Raw genomic sequence first — 15,696 nt, 5'->3', positions numbered from 1 at the left:
TACATTTAGGACACAAAAATTATTAAGTAATTTTATTCCCAATATAATGGAAGATAAAGCAGAAAAAACTAATTTACTTTACTATTATTGAATCAAGTGTTCGTCAAAACTATTTGTTTTTTTGAGAAATAATATTAATTTGTGTTTATTTTGCATGATTGACATTGAATTTTTAATCTCTGCAGTGTTAAACGACTTCATTTGACATTAAATGTACAATGTGTTCTGTTTTAAATTACAATTTACAATATACTGGATGAATTATTATTCATGTAACATAAGAAGATTACCGCAATATGTAATAGAAAAGTGGGTAAAATATTCAAATTTCTATAAATATATTTCCTATGGAATAGTGTAATATCGCAAAGGCTTTAGTAACTTAGTTGAACTAATTAGCGCTAATAGTCGAACCATTTCTAATCAAAATCTGATTTCGGTGTTAGCGTTAGGAGTTTGTCGGGTACTGTTGGGAACCAAAGTTGATGAGGTTAATGTTAGACATTTAACTGTGACTACTGCTAATTGCCACTGTCAAAAAACTTAATGTTTATTAATCAAGCGTTGCTATTTATTTTCCGAAAAACTAGTTTAAATTAGCTTTGATGGGATCCTAAATCCTTAATGATTTTTAGAATGAAATTCATCAATATCTTATCATTCTTTATTTTACTTTTTTAGTAGTGTGATTAAGAGAATAAAGCCTCATTAAATCGAGTTTATGCTATGTATCTCTCAATGCATTGTCTGCTACTTTAGTTCAATATATTGTTGAAAGGGTGAAGTAAAAATGGAAGTTAGAGGACCTTAGTCCTATTTTTATCAAAATATAATGATCAGCTTTTCTTTTTCAATTGATGGAATTAGGAATGAAAATAGAAGAAGAAAACAATGTTTTAGACATCCTAGTTCTGACACTGACTCCGAATCACAATCAGAAGATGTAATGGAAGGTCCAGCTGCAAATGAATATAAATATTTCCATTCGTCGCATTCAGATCAGGTGGCGTAATTTCTTTTTGTTTTTTTGTTGAGGCTAGTTAGTACCTTCTTCGGTTTACAACTCTACAACTGAAAATTTCTTTTTCCAGCTTCTGACGGGAATGAACGACTTGCGTAAACAAAATGAATTTTGCGATGTAACGATTGTTGTGGATGGCCAGAAATTTCCTGCCCATAGAATAATTTTATCATCGTTCAGCCCTTATTTTAAGGTAAAGTAACTATTCTCTTGACTGAGGCACCTAAATGTATATTCAGGTCGTTTTTGCTTACTGCTTACCAAGCCTTACTGCAAAATTTTGCGATCTAAGTTTTTATTTCTGCCTTAACATTCTGGAGGGCTCTACTTCTGGAGTTTAAAAATTAAAGTTTTCATCGAATTCTTCTTGAAGTCCTGTACTAAAAATATTTGTGTAACAGAGATAAAATACCAAGATGCCCCAGGAAGTTGTTTCCTTTTTGGTTTAGACAGTTCAATAGTTGAACTTTTCTTGGCACAAACCTTTGATATTTTTATTTTTAACGGTTTCTTATATTAATCACTCATTTCAGTAAAAGGAATATGTTTTATAAGTATAATTTAATTAAGAGCATTTTTAGAGCTAAGTGTACAGATTAAAGTAGAGCTCGCTGATATTACTTTCCATAACAGTTTTGAATGATCCCCTGCGCCACCCAAACAGAAATTTGCCATTACATTCCATACAATTAATCAATGCAAAAAATATTTCATTTACATTAACGAATGGCATGAATAGTTAGGGCAGAATTATAATACAAGTGTTTTAAGGAATGTATTTATATGTTTATTTATATTTGTATCTCTTCCAAATTATTACACTCTTTTTTCTTCTTCTATTTACTTTTAATTTTAATAAATAATTTTGCTTTAAAGGCAATGTTTTTAAGTAAACTGGCTGAATCCAGGCAGAATATAGTCACTCTTCAAGGAGTAGATCCTGAAATGGTGAAATTGTTACTTGATTATGCCTATTCTAGCCATGTTCTGATTACAAGATCGAATGTTCAGTCTCTGTTGTCGGCAGCAAATTTACTGCAAGTAAGTAAATAACCTAGTTTTAATTGCTTTTGTTTTCAATAAAAATGATGTTTAGCCCTAAAAATAAAATAGATTGATAAACTCCTTTTGATTGCTCTCTTGAACTATCTTGACGCTAAGCTAATGTGCGACTTCAGTTATTTGGGGCGTCAATTTAACAATCTCTTTGTTTATTGCTTCTGCAATTTATTTATTTGAATAAATTGAACAAATTTACATCAAGATAGAACAATCAAACAATTATGTAGTACGTAGTAATTTAAGAGACTAACTTCAGCATCCTATTATTTGAAAGTTTGGTAGATGGTGGAGAAAAGTACCGGTAAGATTTTCTCTTTTTTGTTCACTTATTTTAGTTTAGAGTAAAATGTAAAGTTGAAAACATGTAGTTTTTTTACTTTACATCTTCATTTTAATTACATTAATGAAGTTTTTGTCAAATAACAGGTTTCCAAAGAATTTAGCTAGTAGAGTTATGAAGGAAAAAGAATTCTGCCATTTTAGTAACTAGTTTTTCTTTTTAAGAAATACGGCTCTATTTATGTAAAATATTTAAGATATGTAGTTCAGTTACCCAATATCTGTTATGTGCAATAATTTCCCAATTTAAATTACTACTCGAATCACTATATTTGAGTCTGACCTGTTTAATAGGAGTAACATATTTGGGTAAGAATCAGTTGTAACTGACCGAAGTGATGTCCCTCCTAATTGGCCAAAACTATTTTATTTTCATGTAGATGCTTCCAAATATAGAGCCTTACTTATTCAGGAATTTAATTTTTAAGCATTTTTTCTCTTTTCCTATTAAAAAAAGTTGTTTTTCCTTTCTTTTAGTAACATTAGTGTTGTTTAGTTTCATTGAGTTGTTTTATGTGCAATTCTAGTTTTTGCATTATTGTTAATGTTCTAGTGTATGAAATCACTCTTACTCGATGCATTTTTCCAAGGAAAGGATTTTCGGTATTTAGAATCCTAAAATTTAGACTATATCAATTGCCTTTTCAATTCACTGAATGAGCTATATTAGTTATTAAAAGTTATAGCGACTTAATATTTAATTTCAGGTAATGCCTGTAAAAGAAGCTGCTTGTAGATTTCTTGAAAACCACATGGACGCAACAAATTGCTTAGGCATCCACTGTTTTGCTGAAACACACGCTTGCTTGGAACTCCAGGAAAAGGCAAAAGATTTCGCATTACAGTAAGCAATGATGCATCGTTTTATTATTATATTTATTTAATTTTAATTGATGTATCTCAGTTTTTGTTGGCAAATCTTTGTAAAAAAGAATCAGGCTGTTAGGATTAGCAAAAAAGTTATTTAAATTGAAGAGATAGATTTTATTTTCACTTTCTCTTACAACTGGTGAGGTGTTATCACGTTTCTCTTGGATTACACTTTCACTTATTGTATAACACTTTTTTTTTTACATCTAAGTAATAATTTTTATTTTAAGGAATTTCTGGGAAGTATTCCATCAAGAAGAATTCTTGAAATTAAGCGCCTCCAAGTTGATGGAATTAACGTCATCCGATAATCTTCAAGTTGAAAAAGAAGAAATAGTTTGCGAAGCAATTGTAAGGTGGCATAAATATAAACCTGCTGCCAGAAGAGAAGATTTTATAAAAGTAGATTATTATTCAACATTAGCTAATTTGTTAATTTGACTTGTTTCAATAAAATATAATTCTTTTTCAGGTTTTAGAGACAGCGCGATTATGCTTGGTTAGTCCATATTTTTTAGTAGATTGTATTCAAAGCTTGGAAGTAGTCCAGCAAAGTCCTGAATGCACAAAATTAGTAGAAGAAGCTAAATTATATCATTTATTACCGGACCGAAGGCATGAGCTATCTTCTCTGAGATCGAAGCCTAGGCTCACATCCGACACTTTTGAGGTATACTCTGCTTAATTGATTTTCAAATAAAATCTTTAGACTGATAATCAAACTTTTGTTTTTTAAAAAAATTTAGAATGGTGGTTGGTAATGGATGTGAAAAAACGTTCGATTAAAGTATTTTTGCGTATGCCTGAATCAACTAATTGACAACTAATGTAAAGGTTTTTAGATTAAGATCTAACCTAAAGAGGAGTCGGATGTATGAGATTGTGACACAGCAATAAAATCCTATTAACAAGGACCTTTTATCTGATGGATTTATGGACTGTGTATTAATTACTCACCTTTCTTTCGGCAAGTTGATGGATCTCATATCAATAATACTCCTTAAATTACAAAGTTGTGATTTCCTATAAATTGTTCGAAATCTTCTAAAATCTTCGTGTAATTCTTGCAGTTTTCTCCTTTCTGCCGCCCTTTTCTTTTCTCTGCATATTCTTTTAACTATTCCTCTCTTTTCTCTAAGTAGCTCTTTGGCACTTCTAGTCATTCTCTGCAGCATAATTTTTCTAGCGTCATTTCTTTCATGTACGGCTTTTGCACATTCCTCATCATACCAGTCATTTCTAATAGCCTTTTTCGCTCTACCAGTGATCTCCTCTGCCGCAGTAGTGACTGCAACTTTTATCCTATTCCACTTTCCTTGTAAGCTGTGTCACCTTCGCCGCAAAGGCTTTCCGTTTTTCGCCATTGTTCAGCACTACTCTCTTAAATGAAACCATGTTAACTCCTCTTTTATCTCTTTGATTGACTGCTATTTTCTGTTTATATTCCACTTTCACATCTGCGCCTCTGCAACTTCGAATGTCCTTGATGTTTCTGAAACAGAGTTGATGATATTAGAAACATACCTTGACTCCATCAATTTCATTGTTATGAAATCTATTGGATTTCTTGTTAGGCCGTCCGGAGCAACCCAAGTTTCCTTGTGAATGTTTTGTGTTGGAAACACGAGCTGACTATATACATTCCTTTGTCGGAAGCAAAATCTATTAACCTGTGATCATTATTCCTTTTAGCACCTGTTTTCAGTTCCTCTTTAAGAGGAATTTTGGAAGAAAAGAAAAAATAAAAGAGAAATATTCTTAATTTTCTACTTCTGTAAATTGATAACATTTTTAGGTCATTGTTGCGGTTGGAGGTGAGGACGATAAAGTCGTTTTAAGAGCAGTAGAATGTTATTGCCCAGCTACTAAAGTTTGGAAGTCCCTAGCGTGCTTGCCATTTGCCATCAGGTATATTTGAAAAAATTAAATTATTATACATCGTATGGAACATTATTTTCTTCAGTTACGGAACAGTCTTTTGGAATTGAAAAATAAATTGTATAGGTGTAAGAAATAATTTTATTAATAATAATAATAATGAGGATGTTTTGAAATAGAAAACCGGAAGGAAAAGTAATATAAATAGAAGAAAAGTGAAGTTTAATTTGATGATACTTTTAGGTCAGAACGAATTAAAAAATAAAATAAAATACAGCAAGCCAAACCTCATTGATATATTCATAGTGATTTGGCAATAATTTAATTTCTTTTCCCTTTGGGATGGAATCAGTCATTAAAAAAGATAAATAGCCCTTTACGTTCTTGGTTCCTTACAGATTAATTATTATTTTGTTCTAGCAAACATGGTTTGGTTGCCAGTGGTAAAAACACACTCTATTTGGCTGGTGGAGAATTTCCTGACGGAGGACCATCCCGCTGTGTGTGGAGATATGATACTGTATTAGATTTTTGGCAGGAAATGGAAGCTATGTTGGTGCCGAGATCCGAACTAGGTAATTTTTTAATTATTCTTTCACTCCTTTCGTAGATTTTGTTATTTTGCAATTGATAGAATCGCTGAAATGGACTTCGCCATTGTTAAATTAAATAAACATTTAAAAAACATTTGAATAAAAGGACAATTTTATCACATCATTGAACATTTTCGTGAAACTTGCATACACTTTTTAATATGACACCACTTTAATGCAAGATAGCTAGCTTGAAAAATTGAGTTGGAATCTCTTTTTCTTTCAGGTTATTATTCCTTTCTTGGCATAAAATGGCATCTTTTTGGCTTCCACCACCCTTATATATGTCCGGTTACCTATATTACTTTTTATCTGATAAAGTAAACAACAGCTTTCTTTAAAAGATTTGCAGTTTCTTGGTGAGTCAGCGAAAAACATTTCATCCTTGATTGGGCTGGCTTTTAAGTAGTAACGGGAGAAGAGTTTTTTCTTCTATCGCGACTGTTCTTCATATTTGCGAGTTTCATCAGAAATAAATATTTTGAAAAATTGAAAACAATAACGCTTCTAGCGAATGTGTTCCTCTCTTCTTTATGTGGTTTGTTTGGACAAAAATCTCAAAAACGAAAAACGCAGCAAGTTATAACTTGATATTCCACCAACTAACGAATTACAGATACTTTTTTTTCAGCCTAAATCGTATATCACTACCACTTACACTTTCCACACTCATTGTTGAATTGTATCATTCAATCCTGTTTCAGGAATGGCCATATTAGATGGTTATGTTTACGCTGTCGGTGGTTGGGAAGGCAGCTTCAGATTAGACAGCGTGGAAAAATATGATCCAGCAACTAATACTTGGACTTTAGTAACACCCATGAAAACTGCCCTGACAAGTGCTGCTGTAGTTGCTGCTGACGGAATGCTATATGTCACAGGTCAGCCAAGTACGTTTGCTATAATTAAATAATGGTTTTAAATGTAAGGTAGTAGCTGCTATTTTTTTTATTTTTTATTTTATTAGTAATTCAGCAGTATATCGTACTCAATTAGTGGAGAATTTTAATTTTTAATTTCAGTTTTTTTTTCTAAAGAACAGATCATTTGTTGATTAGACTACAATTACGAATATAATTGCTTAGTCGAAGTTCATAGGAAATGATTAGAAATACCATAAGTAGCCTTTCCGGACCACTTCACTTTGTACAAAAATGAAAAAAATTTCTTAAATTCTTGAGCCATTCCTTCCTTTGTTTTGGTTCTAACGTTTTTGTCAAAATTACCTAACTCTTTATCAATAAATTATAAAAGATCCTTTCAAAGTATAAAGTAGAATAATATTATAGTGTAATTATAGTAGATGTGTCGGAATTCTTATCTTAATTTCTTTCTTAGGAGGTGCTATTCTTGAGGAGGGTGATGGAATAGAAATGGTGCAACGATATAATCCAAGGACTGATTCTTGGTCAGAAATGGCTCCCATGAAGATTGCACGAAGTGGCGCTGCCATTTGTGCTCTAGGCTCTTTTATATATGTTGTAGGTTAGTATTGGCTACTTTTTAAAGATCTATAATTATAACTTGATAGATTGAATTGATTTCATTTATTTAACTAGGAATAACTACTTTTTTTTGCATTATTATTTTTCTAAGTTAGTGGTAAACTTTTTGTAAAAGGTGGCTGGCACGCTTCGACCGAAAATACCAGTAGAGTTGAGCGATATAACGTAAAAACTGATACCTGGGAATTTAGAGCCTCAATGAATGAAAAAAGATATAGGCCAGGTAAGATTATTTCAATGTGTCTGATGAGAAAAGTAAATATTTCGCAGGCGAATGCATTTTATCTCCGAAGCTGGTTCTCTGAACATAAAACATACTTTAAGATCTAACATTTCTAATCCACCGAAACTTTCATGATGCCTGAATAATTTAGAACAACTTTTTGATGAAAACCTTTTGAGAAATAGAGACTTCATTACTTTCCTGGAAGTATCCATCCAGGTTAGCACTGATAGATTTTTAACATTACAAGGAGTTGCGAATTTTCATGAAGCTTTCGTCAGCTATCACTGATAGGCCTAGATTAAGATTTACAAGTCGGTAACACCTTAGAATAGAATAGTAGATGGGATGGGGCCTACGCCCTACGGCACCGCAGCCACAAAAGACTTATTGTGCCAGCCCCTTCTTAGTTCTAGTAGGCGAACCCTCCCCTCCTAAAGAGGTTGAGGACTTTCCCAACTAGTTCTTTTTGCGCTACTATCTCCTTTGGCCTCAGCGTTCCAAAGGTTTCATAGCGCAAACGCTCGATTGCAACGCAATCGAACAACAGATGAGAGGCCGCTTCCTCCTCTTCCTGACATAATCTGCACAAAGATTCCGAGCTAATAACCCCCACCTTGCGCAGATGCTTCCTGAACCTACCGTGCCCCGTGAGTAGGCCTGTGATCAGAGTAATCTGATTCCTACCCAAGCACAGGGTCTCTTTGGTTCTTTGCTTACATAGCCAAGGCATCATAGACTTGCTGTGCTAACCCCAGGACACATCACCCTGTTCTTTTCGTGCTCCCTCCAGATCCAGTCTTTGAGAGCCGCACGAACCGAACCCCTGGTGATCCCCAGGACAGGCTCCGGGCCGATGAAAGAAGTGTTAGATCCATTCCTGGCCAGATGACCAGCTGTCTCATTCCCCTTAATCCTCATATGACCCGGCACCCATTCTAACCGAACTTTATTGTGCCGAGCCAGTAGTTCTAGGGCCTTTCTACATTCCCAGACCAGGGAAGAGGTAATTCTGAAGGAAACAATGGTCTTCAGCGCAGCCTTCCAATTTCATGATGCAGATCTCCCAATTTCTAAGATCCATCCGCAGGTTTTCCTCAGCACATATTTTAATTGCAAAGACTCGGCCTGGAAGACGGTGGCATATTTCCCAAGAGACCTCTCAATGAGAACCTCGGGTTTAACCCCATACACTCCAGCCCCAGTCCCACAGTCCATCTTGGAGCCATCGTTAAACCGAATGACTCCCTTCCGGCACTGCTCCGTCCAGTTCACCCTCCAATCATTCCTTCCTTCTGGATTAAGTCTCTATAAAAAGTACTTAGCGCTTAGATTGTCCAGTTTTTTGACGGACTGGTTATTTATTTGCTTTTTGAAAGCAAAAGCAAGCTTTATTGCTATAATATTATAAGTACTTATAAAACTAAAGAATTCTCTATAACAAACAAAGAATCTACTTCAATGTCGAATTTAACTATTATTTAAATCGGTTTTGTGCACTCACGAGTTCAATATATCTGCACGCGTTCTTTAATGTTTATATTTAAACGTTCCTACTCTTTCTTATCATGACATTTTTGTTTATTGAAATTTAGTTATAAAATAATGAAATTGGTTAATAGTCATTCAAATTTTTTGAGTGAACAGAAAAATTTCAAAACAAAAATTCAAAATTTCTGAGAATTTCCTGCTCTAAATGTAGCCATCTGAAGGAGAAAGGGCGAATGTTCAGAGTCAAAAAATATTAGAAGGTACGATTTTCTATAGTAAACTATAGTGTTTTCTGTATAATGAAAATTGTAGTAACTATAGAATGAAGTTTCTATAGGATTCTGCTGTAAACTATAGTATTTTTTTTTTTTTTATTTTGGGTGAGTAATGTTAAAGATCTTCAAGCATATTAATAAATATCGTTGATTTTATCTACAGCAGCTCGCATGTTTCTTTCTATTATTGACCGGTTTCAGACTTTCTTTCATAATCTAGAGTTTGAATTGTCAGTTTGGAGTTCGAGATTTTGACTTGTTTTCGTCTCTTTTTTGAAAGAAAAAAAAAATGTAATAACTTTGCTGCCAGGTATTGCTGTGATGGACGGCAAAATATATGTTCTTGGAGGGGAAGAAGGTTGGGATAGATATCACGATACAATCGAATGCTATGATCCTGAAACCGACACGTGGATTTTGTGTGGTGAAATGCCATCACCAAGAAGTTGGCTAGGGTGTGTTCCCTTACAGGCGAGTAAAAGTCGATGAACTATTTTTTTCATTTTAAAGATAGATGTTTAATGGATGGATATGCCATTCGTTTCTCGCTTCTCTTTTTAATTCTAAACCTTTTTTAAATATTTATTTAGAAATTAACTATATATACATTTTTTTAGGTGAGAAAATCAGTTTGTCGAGAAAAATCTTGACCAATCCTAACTCCAGTTTGCCACTGATGGTGTCATTTATGTGTAACTATTAGATTGATGCTATCATTTTTATGAGCAAAGTCACATTTGGCTGTTTTCACATGTAACAACACTGCCACGGCTAACTTGTTATTTGTTTTAATCTTTTATTTTCAATTACATTTATCAAGAATATATTGAATAAAATATATCCTACCGATAAAAATTAATGTTATAAATTTTAATATATTTATAAAATGATTTTTAAAAAAATGCATCAATGAAAATTTTGTCAAAAAATATGAACTATAATATAAAAAAAAAAAACTATCTTAGAATTTATGTATTTTTTATTTTTGTATATTTAAGAAAAGTGATAGATTTCAGTTCCTTAATTTTAAGTGGGTATATTTTTATTTGTGTTTCATGAAAGTATCAAGTAAAGAAGATGCGCTTATTACCATTTCAAATTTGTTTCAATAGTATGACCACTACCTATTTATAATTCCACAATTGTATTATTTCAATAAATTCTTTACTTATTCCGTTCAAATTTTCTTGAGTTGAAAGTGAATCAATGATTAAATAATGTAAATTAAATTGGAATAAAATATTTTGTTACCACTACTACTTATAAATTTAACAGAGAGTAGATTATTATCTCAGTGTATGAAATAAATTTTCTATAGTATACATATAGAGAAATTTTTAAAGCAATGCCCCTGCCTGGAATTGTACCTGATTTTTTTTTTTTTGCAATTGCAATTGAATGAATTTATTTTAACTATTTCAATGATTATTATATACATATATATAAAAGAATAAACAATCAAATTGCAAAAAAGTGTGTATTTTTCAAGCCGTAGAAAAAACAAAAAAACAAAAATTAATACCAAAATACACAAAATATAGGCCTTGCCAAAAGACGATCCCTAAATTAAAACTGTCCGATAGGACATGTATAAGGTTAGATTTTATGTAATTAAAGCTGCCCCTAACAAATCTGTTTAAACATTTCAGCGTGTTTTGAAAATATTTGATATAAATCTTTATTATAGATCTACATTTGACATTTGATCAGGAGGTAACTCCGTTGTAATAAATTAAAAAAGTTCCAATCATAATAATTATACATTCAATAGCCAGAACCAAAATCGAATAAAACGTGTGAAAATGGATTAAAAATAAAAACGGCTAATTTAGCGGTTTTTTCTCAAGAACAAAGTTAAGTATGCTTAGCTGAAACCTGGCATTTATTAATTTATTTGATCATTCAGAGTAAACACAGTAAGTAAGCAAATTAGGTCCCGCCATAAGAGTCAGCCGAAATTTTTATTACCTCTAAGGTATACTCTAAAAATGTATGTATTTAATCTATCCAGCAAATGTGTTTGGAACAAATATGAATATTGAATGCTGGGAGTTTACTATTTTTAAATAACAAAAGATATTGGTTTAAATTGAATTAAATACAAAGAAATAAGAAGACGTCCATATATTAATGTGATGCATCGATCACTAGGGGCTTAAAAAAGTTATTTATAACAAAGCTTCAAGTAGTCAAACAGAAGCAATACAAAAATAAAATAAAAGAGGAGTTTTAGGAATTTGAAGAGTTGAATCGCAATAAGGTGATTCATTTTTAGATTTATTCGTTAGCAAACCTAAATTTAACTAATTTTACTGAATACTTGTTCCAAAATGGAAGACGCTCCGGGATTTATAGGAGGCTAAGAGTAAACTATTAATTTCTAATAACACTAATAAGTTTAGTAGATATACATTTCATACCATCGATTTTGTTTTTTTGGTGCTACAGCATTTTTTGCTTGATTACACATATTTACATAAACATCTGAATTTACTATTTCACTTTATTACAAATTCAGAGGGGACAGTAAAAATAAATTTCACCAATTATTTCGTGACGGAAAGAAGACAACCCCAACCGGACAAATACTTGACAAAAAAATTAAGAAATTCCGTATTTCGTTGAACCCTTTCTAGCACCAATAAGTGAAACATTCAATTGAACTCTCAGCGATTTTCGTTTTTGACCCAAAATATTTACAAACCAATTTCTGAAATATATTTATTCCAGTTCATATTGCTAATGAAAACTCATTTGAAAATCTGCACAAAAATGTAAAATATACCCAAGTTATAAAATATTTACATTAATTTAGTATTTTAGACTTTCTTTCAAATTTATAAATACAAAAACTGGTTTTGTACGTATCTTTTATTAATAATTACCTCCATTTAAATTATGATTCTAGTAGGGCGGCCCAAGGCCTACACCACTGCGATCTTTTTGGATCTATTGTGGCTCTATTTAAATACACTCCTCAATTAAAAAAGGTTTTATGAAATCAAAATACGAACTGTAGAATTACAATTTCTTCTTATTGCCGAGCAGAGGTTTCATTTGTGGGCTAATAGAAATAAAAAATTACAATTTCAATGGCTCTTTTCGAACTATTCATTTTATCATTCAACCACATTTGGTCTTCGCTTGTAGAAGGTAAAATAAATAGATATTTATGTTTCCATTGGTTCCTCTACTTCTATTTTCCGAGCAGGTCTGAAAAATGAAAACATAAAAATGAGGATTTTGCACTAAAAAACTGACTTGAAAGATGATTGAAAGTTATAAAATGTTTTCTTTACATTGGCGACGTAAAGCACTCAGCTTTACTAAGGCTGAATTCACTCACAAAGATATCTACTAAATGTGGTTTGAGAACTTTAATTGCTCTTGAATAAATTTCTGACACATTTTTTGGTTCGCCATGTTTCTGTTCAAATTTTACATATGCCATCCAAACATCTAAACAAAATCCGAAAAGGAAAATAACAAATTTTCTATCTGGATCGACATCTGTTATTAAACAAGCTAAATACGCTTGAATTTTTTTAAGTTACCTGTATTTGTTTGACCAAATTGCTGAGTAGTGAATATATGGCATTTTCTAATGTTTTTAAGGCTTAATTGAGGTTGTACATCTTCTAACTGAGCCATTTTGAAATGCATTTCCAGACAATAAGGTGGCATGTTTGCCAAAGAAGAATATACTTTGCGGGCAGCAACAATTCCATGGTTAACAGTCAGCCATTCAAGGTAGAGAGGTTTTAAGGGAGTAGATACTGCGGGATCTGCTGCGATACCTTCCTTAAATAGGCTTTCAGCCTGCATTTATATAATTATTAAAGTCAGAAAAATCAGAACTAAATGAATTTTAACTAAAACTAGGTGGAAGCCAAAAGCATATACATCACTATATTTCGTACTATAGATCGTATCATCACTATATATCGTACATCACTATATTTTAATATTGAAAAATAAAATTTTAACCGACTTGGTAACAACTCAAATATTCTATCTCATACCTTTGATGGGTTTGTTATTTGCCAGTACTTCAACATGTACTTCCACAACGGTAAAGCATGTTCATGAGACACTAATGTAGCTAAAGCATCATTAAACACTTTAACTCCTGCTGCTTCTTCTCCTTTTGATAAAAGAAATTTAAGCCTTGCTTCCCACAATCGGACACTCTGTGGTAACCGTTTGGTTCCCTCCTTTAACGTATTATATAATTTTGGACCTTCTAGATGATCAACCTGTACAAATTAATACGTTCACATAAACTTTTCAAAATGATTAATTATTGGATTTAGGTGCACTAAGCAATGTCATTATGAAGCAAATTTACCCAGATAAGGTAATACTTTTCATCGAGCATGCTTCTTTTATGGGCTTCTTTAAATGCTCTTTGAAACAAATTTTTTTTATAGTTTGGTAGAACAGTTTGATCTTGATTCAGTTGCACAACTGTATCAAGATACATATTCCACATGCGTTGAGTGGGAACAGATTCACAAGCTTCCTCATAAACTTTTTCACAGTTCCTTAAAAGTAACATTACACATTATGTTAATTAATTAAATTTTTTTGCATTTTCGTTAGAAAACTTGATTACCTACATTATCTTATCTTTCTGACTAAGAGGTGAATCGTCGGAATTAACTTTACTACTACTGGCAAATAACTCTCTTTTCGCTAACGTGTCCCATGTTAATTCGTCTTTGGGAAACCTATCTTTCAAATCACTGAAATAATATAAAATTGATCATTGTAATTTTGTCATTGTCTAACTCTTTATAAGGAAAAAAAAGACACTGGAAATGTACATACTTCAATATTTTCTCTTGTAAACCTTCGGTAAACGTATATTCTTTAGTCAGAGAATGGAGTTCCACCACAAAATTAATATCTGTAATTTTTTTAACCGCAGATTCATACATAACTTCAGCCAACTTTCCTTCTAATAATGGATCATTTTTAGGAATCTCTTCCTTTCCTGCAACTTTTTTTTTTCTGATTGAATTTCAAGATAGTTTAAACCTAGTACGAATAACTATCAAGAGATATAGATCAACTTGCTCCAAAGCTTGTTAACGAATATTTCATTTTATGATAAACAATCAATTTTCTTAAACATAGTTCAATTTTAAACAAATCAATAACTTCTTTCGCCTTTGAGAGAAAAATTTAATTTTTTAAAACTAATCTCCAACTTCTCAATCTGAGCCATAATTAATGGTATCTAAAGGGTGTATAAACATAATAATAAAAACTTGTTCCTCACCCAATTCCTTTCTCATCGAATTAGCATAATTTAGTTCCAATTTGAAAGCCTCTTTATACAGAAGTTTTGAATCTTTATGGATATGTAAACCGTTTAGTAAAAATTTCCTAGCTTTCTCTACACACTGACACTCTTCAAATTCCCACTGAGCGGCTAATTTATAGAGTTCAGGTTTAGCAGAACCATGTAATTCTAACATCTGATCAAGAATACGGCTGGCACAAGTATAAAACCTCTAAAAGAGAAATCAGATTTCAGTATAACCAATTATTACATTATAAAGAATTTAACACATAATTTAGAAGTCTTACCACTTGTTTACAAAACTTAATGTAAGATAACCATATTCTCACATCACTAGGAAATCTTCGGATTGCTTGATTAAATAATTTGTTGATGTGATTGGCGATAGCATAATCAACATTATTCTTCTTGTTGTTTAGGCCTTTTTCCTAGAAATAAACATCAAGTCTTTAATGAGGCCTCTTCAGATCAGGTTCAAAAACAACCACAAAGCTCAGAGAGAGTAATTCACCACTCTGTGCTAGAGACCCAGGGGCGATTTTAAATTTTTACCCCAAATTTAATTTTAAAAAAACAAACCACTCGTTTTTGTCTGATAAGTTTCATTAAATCCATTTCATATTGAATATAGCGCATAATATCTTCTTTACACTTAGTGACTCTTTGCATTTTGTACTCAAATTCTTTTCGTTTCTTAGTAATTGCCCTATAATGCATGAAAACACATATATAGTTTTAGCCTTATGAATGAAAAGTCTAATTGACCTAAATAATTTTACATTTTGAAATTTACTAAAAAATTAAAAAGACATACCTAATTTCATTTTTATCAAATAACTGCATTTTTTCCATGAGTTCCAATTCAGGAATCATAGCTTCGATATTTTGTTCCACATATTCTGCCATTTTTCTGCAAGTTTCAAGTTATATTTACACACTAGCTCAATAATATCTTTGTTTATCTGGTAAACAAACCAATATTCTCAGTTTTCAATGCCTCACACAATCCAAATACAACCACTTACTCAACTGGTCTAAAAGTAACCTTTTCAGGGATAGCCTTCTCAGATGCCTTTATTTCCCTTTTAAATGATTTTTGATAATTAAATTATTTAAAATTAAATAGTCATA

General features: G+C 32.0%; 2 protein-coding genes across 6 annotated transcripts; one reads left to right on the top strand and one right to left on the bottom strand.

The window, feature by feature from the left end:
- The first annotated feature begins 67 nt into the window (after window positions 1-67).
- On the top strand, window positions 68-10,581 carry LOC141461231 (kelch-like protein 24). Of its 4 annotated transcripts, none has more exons than XM_074142053.1 (14): window positions 72-309; window positions 868-1,003; window positions 1,092-1,214; window positions 1,898-2,062; window positions 3,130-3,266; window positions 3,523-3,694; window positions 3,765-3,962; window positions 5,088-5,200; window positions 5,591-5,745; window positions 6,468-6,644; window positions 7,102-7,248; window positions 7,384-7,491; window positions 9,568-9,728; window positions 9,875-10,581. In XM_074142053.1, exons 1-14 carry the CDS (start codon window positions 212-214, stop codon window positions 9,905-9,907), a joined length of 1,923 nt encoding a protein of 640 aa, XP_073998154.1. In that variant the 5' UTR covers window positions 72-211; the 3' UTR covers window positions 9,908-10,581. The 4 variants fall into 4 exon arrangements, with proteins under 4 accessions (XP_073998175.1, XP_073998154.1, XP_073998143.1 ...); XM_074142042.1 differs by having other exon boundaries at window positions 6,468-6,653; XM_074142064.1 differs by lacking the exon at window positions 72-309 and adding an exon at window positions 449-490 and having other exon boundaries at window positions 6,468-6,653.
- A 1,692-nt stretch (window positions 10,582-12,273) lies between these two features.
- On the bottom strand, window positions 12,274-15,628 carry LOC141461240 (U3 small nucleolar RNA-associated protein 6 homolog). Of its 2 annotated transcripts, none has more exons than XM_074142088.1 (11): window positions 15,380-15,628; window positions 15,145-15,271; window positions 14,853-14,993; window positions 14,542-14,776; window positions 14,088-14,259; window positions 13,877-14,002; window positions 13,606-13,801; window positions 13,280-13,513; window positions 12,812-13,076; window positions 12,557-12,716; window positions 12,274-12,470 (listed from the first exon to the last, which is right to left on the bottom strand). In XM_074142088.1, the coding sequence occupies exons 1-11, from the start codon at window positions 15,469-15,471 to the stop codon at window positions 12,428-12,430; spliced, it is 1,791 nt and encodes a 596-aa protein (XP_073998189.1). In that variant the 5' UTR covers window positions 15,472-15,628; the 3' UTR covers window positions 12,274-12,427. The 2 variants fall into 2 exon arrangements, with proteins under 2 accessions (XP_073998189.1, XP_073998199.1); XM_074142098.1 differs by having other exon boundaries at window positions 14,088-14,253.
- Between the last annotated feature and the right edge of the window lie 68 nt (window positions 15,629-15,696).

The sequence above is a fragment of the Rhodnius prolixus genome, unplaced genomic scaffold, assembly GCF_049639745.1.
Source record: "Rhodnius prolixus isolate KJV_2025 unplaced genomic scaffold, Rpr scaffold_1, whole genome shotgun sequence".
Classification (NCBI taxonomy): domain Eukaryota; kingdom Metazoa; phylum Arthropoda; class Insecta; order Hemiptera; family Reduviidae; genus Rhodnius; species Rhodnius prolixus.
The sequence above is the reverse complement of the archived record's forward strand: the minus strand, read 5'-3'. Positions and strand labels throughout refer to the sequence as shown.

Coding starts and splice junctions, on each gene's coding strand:
- LOC141461231 (XM_074142042.1), top strand. CDS start 212: ATGTACAATGTGTTCTGTTTTAAATTACAATTTACAATATACTGGATG. Junction 5,201..5,590: donor TGCTTGCCATTTGCCATCAG/GTATATTTGAAA, acceptor ATTTTGTTCTAG/CAAACATGGTTTGGTTGCCA. Junction 9,729..9,874: donor TAGGGTGTGTTCCCTTACAG/GCGAGTAAAAGT, acceptor ACATTTTTTTAG/GTGAGAAAATCAGTTTGTCG.
- LOC141461240 (XM_074142088.1), bottom strand. CDS start 15,471: ATGGCAGAATATGTGGAACAAAATATCGAAGCTATGATTCCTGAATTG. Junction 13,514..13,605: donor AAAAGTATTACCTTATCTGG/GTAAATTTGCTT, acceptor TAATTTGTACAG/GTTGATCATCTAGAAGGTCC. Junction 13,077..13,279: donor AAATAACAAACCCATCAAAG/GTATGAGATAGA, acceptor ATATAAATGCAG/GCTGAAAGCCTATTTAAGGA.